Source organism: Arachis ipaensis, chromosome B7 (assembly GCF_059453495.1).
Source record: "Arachis ipaensis isolate K30076 ecotype BB chromosome B7, ASM5945349v1, whole genome shotgun sequence".
NCBI lineage: Eukaryota > Viridiplantae > Streptophyta > Magnoliopsida > Fabales > Fabaceae > Arachis > Arachis ipaensis.
This window is the reverse complement of record NC_142442.1, coordinates 3794060-3802675: the sequence shown is the minus strand read 5'-3', so window position 1 is coordinate 3802675 and position 8616 is coordinate 3794060. Positions and strand designations below refer to the sequence as shown.

Below are 8616 nucleotides of genomic sequence, written 5' to 3'. Positions count from 1 at the left end.
TAACTTCTTTATAAGCTCCTAAATAGCTTCTTAAAAAGTCGCAATTTGATTTTAAAAATTGCAGTAGACATTAATACTACTACTTTTTATAAGTCAAAAATAAAAAAAGTTACTTTTGAATATTTATTTTTTGATGTAAACTATATGAAGGATTTTATTAAAAAAAATTAATTTTAATATATTGTCAATATAAAATAATTTTATACATGTATCTAATTACATAATATTTAACTATCTTTTATATTAACAGTATAAATAATTATCTAAAAAACGAATGTAATTATATAACAATGTAAAATATTTTAATGCATCAAAATTAAACTCTATTTAAAAAATGGTTAAATTGTGAAGAAGTTTCCGTTCTTAAAAAATTGACAATTTATCAATTCCCTGTATATTACTCTGGAATGGGTGAGGTGTGTACTCATCACCATTCGAAAAGATAAGAATTGAAAGAAAAAGGAAGGTGAGGGAATTATTGTTCATTCTTTATTTCAATCTCAAAATTAAAGATGATTCTTTGAATTGGGCCACAGAATTGACTTCTTGTTCCTTCTCCATTGGCATTGCTTTTGTTTTTGTGTGATTTAAATTTATGCTCTTATCAACATAAAGTCCTATTCATGTTGATGTCACTTCCTTTTACACATTCCAAAGTCATAATCTAGCTACAAAAAGGAATAGTGAACAATCACCTTTGTTTTGGTATCATAATCTAACTAATTTAAATTTATTTTGTCACTATTTATCCAATCTATTTCCCATGTCTAGGGTCAATAAGATAATTGTTTATTCAATCTCCTATCTTCTGTGCATTTTGAAAAGTTAAATTAAGATAGACATAAGTATACTATCTTCTTTTGATAGAGATTTAAATTTGAGAAAATATTCAATTTGGTCCCTGAAGTTACAGTCGAATCTTTGAAATTTCAATTGGCTCAATTTAATCCATAAATTTTTCAAATTTTAATCATATTAGTTCCTACGGCAGTTTTTGTCATAGAGTCATTTGAAAAATTTAGAGACTAAATTGAAGCAATTAAATTGAGACTCGAGTGTAACTTCAGGGACCAAATTGAATATTTTTTCTTTAAATTTGTATCTTTTTTTATAAGTTTTAAATTTGTATATTCATTCTTATGAGAAATTAAACTGCTTATCATTTATCAATATATATTATTGGACAATTACTTCATAAACTAATAAATTAATTGTAACATTGCACACAGACGCACAAATTAACTTTTTGAAATAGGTCTTTTGCAATTTTACATTAGAATAACTTTTTCATATTTATATCATAACAATATTCTACAAAAACATTCTTCTTTGTTAACATCTTTAGTGGTATTATGTATGTATATACAACAGTGTGTTATTTGTTTATGTGATTTAAAAAAATGTGTGTTAAGCATACTAAATTTAAATGTGATGGTATAAAACAAGAGTTTAGATGTTAGATTAAAAAATATTTAATTATTTTGTTGATTTTTATAGTTTCATCAATTTTTTTTATTAAGTTTTCATATTTTTTTTAATTGATTGTTTTTATTATTTTTAATTTTGTAATTAGGTAATTTTTATGTAAAAAAAATATTAAAATTAACCGAATATTTATCTCAAAAAATATGTAGTAAAAGATCTAATTAGATTTTTAATTATGTTTATCTTTAATTTACGGAGAAATATTGTCAATGAGTTATAATTCAAATGGCATAGTCTCCCCATACTCAATTAAGAGGTCGCGGGTTTGAGTCTTCTATCTTTGGTAAAAAAAAAAAAATTTACGAAAAAATATTTAGTTAACTCCTACAATTTTTAACTACGAAGGACTTAATTACAAAATTAAAAATAGTGTAAAAACTTAATTAAAAAATAAAAAATATTTAGTTAACTCCTACAATTTTTAACTACGAAGAACTTAATTATAAAATTGAAAATAGTGTAAAAACTTAATTAAAAAATAAAAAATATAAATACCTAATTATAAATTTAGTGAAACTATCAGTACCCATAAATAATTAAACCATTAAGAAACAAGTTAAAAGTTTAGAAATAATAAATAAAGTGACCAAGTGAATATCAATATGGCATACTTAGAGCTCATTCTTCGGTTTTTTGTTTTTTTTCTAAATTTGGGCCTAGTTATTCAGATTGGATGAGTGAAATAAAATAGTGGCCCCATTTGAGAAATTGGGCTAGGCCCAATAGAAGGCCCAATTAAGCCCATAAATCGCCTTGTATTTTCAGCTTCAGGAGCCCTCAAGAGCAGACGCCGGTAACACCATTTCTTTCTCATTCTCTTTCTCTCTTTCGCTGCTTCACTTCTTCACTGAGCTTCCATTTCAAAGGTACCTGCTTCTCCCACTGATTTCAATAACCATGTTTTTCACGTGTTCTATTTCAGTATTCCCTTTGCATGTGTTCTTCACCCGTTTGTTCCTTACTTTATAGTAATGCTACATATTATTGCTTCGAAAAATAAAATTTGTTTTTTCAGCGTTCGTGTTCATTCTGCATATGCATATACCCCATAGTAAAAAAATTGAATTTTTAACATTATATCTTTTTTTTTTCCGTTTATCTCTTGCCAATATAATGTTTTTTAGTTGTCTGTTTTGGTTGGTCCCTGTTTTGTCTTTTTCTGAGTGTTGATTGTTCTGATCATTCATTCTGGGAAAAAGGAAGACTTGTTAGTGTTTGAAATAGGAAAACAGAATCATGGTGATGATCCTGCTTCTGATAGTGATATTATATTAAGTTTTTTGAATGCTTTCAGTAGAAGTAGGAGACAAAGATGATTTGGGAGGACGCTGACGTTTGAGCTTCTTTGTCTTTTGAATTGGCTCTATTATTCTATCTAATTATTTGATTGGAAAAAGAAAGTTTTTTTTTTTTAAATATTTTTTTAGAAAGGGGAAAAAGGAAAAAGAAGAGAGAAAAAAGGGGGGGGGGGGTAAATTGCAATTTCTGCTATCATATATTGTTGTTATTGCATGGCTGCTTCTACTATGACCTTCCATCTTTATTTGTCTTGTTTCAGTGTCGATCTCAAAGTTGTGGTGATTTCTACCTGTTAGTCTAAACTAGAGGTTTCCGAATCACGAATTTATGATATAGCTCCTTCACTTGTAAAGACCTTTTTTTTCCCTGATTAGTAGTTAAAGTTTTACCCTTTCTGAGTTCTCTGTTTTATTCTAACAGGTCAAGCATTATAAAGTGAGAATTGGAAAGATGGATGTAGTTATATTTTGAAGTTATTCAGTGTATGCAACAAAGGTTCTCTCAATATGGAAGTTGACAATTCTAACGTTTCGAAAGCTGAAGAATTCAAGCGCTCTGCGAATGAAGCATTCAATGGTGATTAATGCTTATTCCACTTTTCGACAATATGATCCATTTACTTTCTTCAGCTGAATAATTGAGTTTGCTCAATTTTATCCGTAGTATATTAGTATTCGGTAGTTTATTGAATAGCAAATATCGGAAGTGTATGGAATGGAATTAATGTTGTCATCTTTTCCTTTTTCATTAATTGTTGCATATGACGTTATATTGCAAAGGAGCTGGCACATGGTGCTTTCTGCCTTTTCTTTATTTCTTATTCTTATTATATTTTCTTTTATTTATTTCAAAGAATGATCATCCAATGTTTTTGCTTTTCAGCTCACAGATTTACTCAAGCTATTGAACTATATACGCAAGCAATTGAACTAAACGATAAAAATGCGGTTTACTATGCTAATCGTGCCTTTGCGCATCTTCGGCTTGAGGAATACGGTAGTGCCATACAAGATGCTACAAGGGCAATTGAAGTTGATCCTAAATACTCAAAGGTGCTTCACTTCCTAGAACTTTAGGTTTGCTTGCATTTAGTTATCTACCAAAATTTCTCTGTGCTGATTATGGTTACTTGTTATAGGGGTATTATAGGCGAGGTGCAGCTCATCTTGCTATGGGAAAATTCAAGGAGGCTCTAAAAGATTTTCAGCAGGTGATTATATGCAATTATAAATGTCTGTTTTCTTAAAAAGGTTGCAGGTCATGGCTCATTTAAATATAAAACTGTGGTATTGCTACATTGCTGAATACATATAGGTTGGTTCTCATTGCTTTCATTTTTCATGTTTCTAAAATAATAATAATAATAATATTTCTTTTTTTTTGGTGTTGTTTGTGAGATCTTTAAAGTCATGCAATTCTCTTATTTATTTGATTTGCCCCTTCATTACAACTTTGATTACCTCACTTATGATATTATTTAGCATATAATGTCCAAATGTGTTTGATCTGATTTTCTTATATTGAAATAGGTCAAGAAAATGTGCCCAAATGACACTGATGCATCAAAGAAATTGAAGGAGTGTGAAAAAGCCGTTATGAAACTTAAATTTGAAGAAGCAATTGCTGTGCCAGAGCATCAAAGACGTCCAATAGCCGACTCCATAGATTTCCATTCTATAGGTACTATGTTAAATATGGAATCTTTTCTATGTCCCTCATCTATTCTATAGCTGTAGCAGTTATTCATTCGTGGGCATGAAAAAATTGGAGTTTGTTTTGATGCTAGATGTGGAGCCACAATATTCAGGAGCAAGAATAGAGGGGGATGTTGTTACTTTGGATTTTGTGAAGAAAATGATGGATGATTTCAAGAATCAAAAGTGCTTACACAAACGGTACTTAAGCATAAGAGTTCATTAATAACTTTGAATTTCTTTAAGTGTTATCACTTACTAACTTTGCTTGTTTTGTCTTGGTTCTTGTATTAGTTATGCATTCCAGATTGTATTGCAAACCAGAGAAATGTTGAAAGCTTTGCCTTCTCTTGTGGATATAAATGTTCCCGATGGCAAACATTTTACTGTTTGTGGTGATGTGCATGGCCAGGTATGGATGTATGTATGTTTAAAGTTTTGTTAGCAATAATTCAAAAATAGAAAATGTGTTGAGCAGATATGGATACTTGTGTACCACATCTTTGTGCAGACAAAGAGTAGGACTCCAGAAAAGAATTTATGTAGTTAGACAATGATTAACTTGAAAAGAAAGTTAAGTTTCGTCAATGATGTGGATTGTATATTTGTGTTGTTACAGTAATGCCATTCGTGATTAATGATGAAATATCAGTTTGTGTTATTTTTTCTAATTTGATATTTCTCAAATGTTGCTAATGTAATAACTTCTGCACATTCTCTCAAGCACAGTGAAATGTAATAATATTTTGATCAAAGTGACCCTAGTTGCTTGCCTATCGTATTTGTTTTTAACTTTGTTTTCTTTCTTAATTCTTTTCAATTTTCTTTCACTAATCCTGCAGTACTATGATCTCTTGAATATTTTTGAGCTCAACGGGCTTCCCTCTGAAGAGAATCCATACCTATTTAACGGTGACTTTGTTGATAGAGGATCATTTTCTGTGGAGGTCATCCTCACTTTGTTTGCATTTAAGTGCATGTGTCCTTCAGGTGATCCTCAGATCTTAATTAGTCTGAAAGCTTTCCTATATTTTCTTGGCACGTTATAAATTTTTATGCTCGTCAGGAATTGTTAGAATCGAAGAAAGTTTCTGATGATATTCGATGTTCACTTCAATCCCATTATGCCTCATTTTGAAATTGAACCTCACAAATTATAGTGTTCAGTAGTGTAGTTTCAACTAAGTTATATACTTTTCTCTGTGATTGGATTGGAACGAATCCTAGTGTACTCCCCAATCAGCTTCATCTATATGTATATTTTTCCTGTGAATCGCACTTATAGTATTTTCATGTAAATTTCAGGCATGTATCTAGCTAGAGGAAATCATGAGAGTAAGAACATGAACAAGATATATGGTTTTGAGGGCGAGGTGCGCTCAAAGTTGAATGAAACATTCGTGGAACTGTTTTCAGAAGTATTTTGCTGTTTACCCTTGGCTCATTTGATAAATGAGAAAATTTTCATAGTTCATGGAGGTCTATTTAGTGTGGATGGGGTCAAACTGTCTGATATCCGAGCAATTGACCGATTCTGTGAGCCTCCAGAAGAAGGTTTTGATGCATCCTTTTTCCCCTTTCCATTTCCTCCTAACATAATAACATTACATACTAAAGGCATAAAAGAATGTAGTCTTCCGTGTTAGCATGGTAGTCTTATTTTCCTATCTTTGGCGTGGGTAGGACTGATGTGTGAATTGCTTTGGAGTGATCCGCAACCACTCCCTGGAAGAGGTCCAAGCAAGAGGGGCGTAGGTCTCTCTTTCGGTGCGGATGTCACGAAAAGGTTTTTGCAAGATAATAACTTAGGTATGTGTTCATTGATTTGTTGCTCTGCTTGTTCTTTAATTCTTGACTTCTAACACCACCACTTCACAGATTTAGTTGTACGATCTCATGAAGTAAAGGATGAGGGCTACGAGATTGATCATGATGGTAAACTCATAACTGTTTTCTCTGCTCCAAATTACTGTGACCAGGTAATCAAACCCTTGTACTTCTGAATTTAAACACCTCTTTTTTCGTACTAAATTTCATGGAACTTTACTCAAATGAATTGTCACGTTTCCACGAGGTTAAAATCTAAATCGCATCGATTGCTCATTGTATGCTGCAGATGGGGAACAAAGGTGCCTTTATTAAGTTTGAAGCACCTGCTTTGAAGCCTAACATTGTTACATTCTCAGCAGTGGTTAGTATCTTTTGTAATCTTAGTCTTCTCTACAATGTTCCAATTTTGTACATTTCTTCAAATAAAATTTCCCGGTCTATGAAATTTATTTTTAAAGCTTCAAGCTTTAAATGCAAGTAATCTGATGCTGAGATTCTTGTGTTTTTGGATTTTGTTGAATTTTCAGCCACACCCTGATGTGAAGCCAATGGCTTATGCAAACAACTTTCTCAGGTTATTTTCATAGTTTTAGGTAGCTAACTGGAACTACTGGTGCTTTATGCTTTGTGGTCTCTCTACTATGCCTCCAAAGATAGAATATACATAGGTTTCTCTCTCTCTCTCTTGTTTTTTTTTTATTTATTTTTTTAGTACATTGTTAGAATTCTTTTTTGTGCTTGTAATACACTTGGTTGTTAAGTGTAGTTGTGTAACGAAATATTTAGTTATAACTTGTTTAGGAAAGTTAAATTATGGTCACTTGAAACTTGGTGATATTTTTCTACTTGCATCCCATATTGTAGAGCTGGTAGAAATTGACTTGGCTTGAATTTGAAGGAAGTTATTAGATTATTATTAGGGCTGTCAAACGGGCTAACCCGGCCCATTTAGGCCCAGCCCGTAAGCCCGTGGGTTAAACGGGCTAACCCATTTAAGCCCGCTTTATTCGCGGGCTAGAATTTTTTAACCCGAACCGTTTATGGTCAGCCTGATGGGTTAAACGGGCCAGCCCATTTATCATTTTATTTTATTTTTGAAAAGTATTTTTGATAAAAAATACCACTTTTAGGTCAAAAACCATTAAAAAATAATATTTTTTTAGTTGATGGGTCAGATTTTCGGATCGAATCGGGAGAAATATTAGTTAAAAGTGCTACTTTTTTTAAAAAATGTAAAAAAAATTTAAACGGGCCACCCGTTTAGCCTGTGGGCTAGCCTGTTTAACCCGTCATTTTTTTCGGGTTAATCGGGTTCAGCCCGAAATTTAAACAAGCTTAATTTTAGAGACAAAGTTCGCCCATTTAAACGGTAAACGGGCTGACCCAATAAATTTAGCCCATTTAACAGCCCTAATTATTATGCATTTGTGGACTTTATCTATTTAAATACTTAATATGTTAATTATAAAAGAGTAGGGAAGAATGTGTATATCTAAACAAAAAACGTTATGGATGCTTAATGTACGTTAAAAATTAATTACTAAATTAGTTATTATGAATGTGTATATTTAAACTTGTTGTTTTGTACATTTTTTAACTAAATAATTAACCACTAGAATAATCGAATGATTAATAATTAAATTTGTGTTACAGTAGTATAATGATATTTTTTATGAAATAACAATTATGAATTTTTATGTGTGGTGGCTAATTGGTAATTATATTTTGTATATGCGTAATATGAAGGTATTATCCTAAGACATATATATCTTATGCTTATAAGGGCATGCCTAAATTTATTCAAATTTTATATTTTAAGGTTTTTTTAATCACCAATAATATCACTCTAAGTTACTTTGGCACAAAAAAATAAAAAAAAATCACTCACGCACTTAATCTATAGGCAAATCCAACACCGAGGTAATTCAAGTAATTGGGATATCTACTTTTCTTATGAGTTTCATATTTTACTTTATATACTTAAAAATTAGTTTGAGCTTCATGTAAAACATTTACATGTTGGCTCGCATAAGTTTTCTTTCTAATCGTTACTAGTAAGATGAAATTGATAAGTTTTTCAAAGTTTTTTTCTCTATTAAAATACTAAGAGGCTAATATTCTTGGCTGCGTTTTTTTGAATTTTATCTTATGCATACAACAATTCATTGGCTAATGATAGATTCTTAAATGGAGCTTTGATGTTGTGGGCAACAAAAAAAAGTTTTGATAACATGACAAGATAACACACTAACAACAAAAAATAAAGACATATTTTTGTATTTTGTTTAATAATAAAGTAGAACAAATT

General features: G+C 30.9%; 1 protein-coding gene across 3 annotated transcripts; it reads left to right on the top strand.

Annotated features, from left to right (window-relative positions):
• Window positions 1–2255: 2255 nt before the first annotated feature.
• On the top strand, window positions 2256–7225 carry LOC107608549 (serine/threonine-protein phosphatase 5). 3 transcript variants are annotated; one of them, XM_016310313.3, is made up of 14 exons: window positions 2256–2351; window positions 3044–3092; window positions 3205–3360; window positions 3667–3836; window positions 3923–3994; window positions 4314–4464; window positions 4571–4679; window positions 4773–4890; window positions 5321–5468; window positions 5784–6032; window positions 6162–6287; window positions 6357–6457; window positions 6595–6669; window positions 6836–7225. In XM_016310313.3, exons 3-14 carry the CDS (start codon window positions 3291–3293, stop codon window positions 6893–6895), a joined length of 1449 nt encoding a protein of 482 aa, XP_016165799.2. In that variant the 5' UTR covers window positions 2256–2351; window positions 3044–3092; window positions 3205–3290; the 3' UTR covers window positions 6896–7225. The 3 variants fall into 3 exon arrangements, with proteins under 3 accessions (XP_016165799.2, XP_016165800.2, XP_020962669.2); XM_021107010.2 differs by having other exon boundaries at window positions 2265–2351; window positions 3044–3131; XM_016310314.3 differs by lacking the exon at window positions 3044–3092.
• The last annotated feature ends 1391 nt before the right edge of the window (window positions 7226–8616 follow it).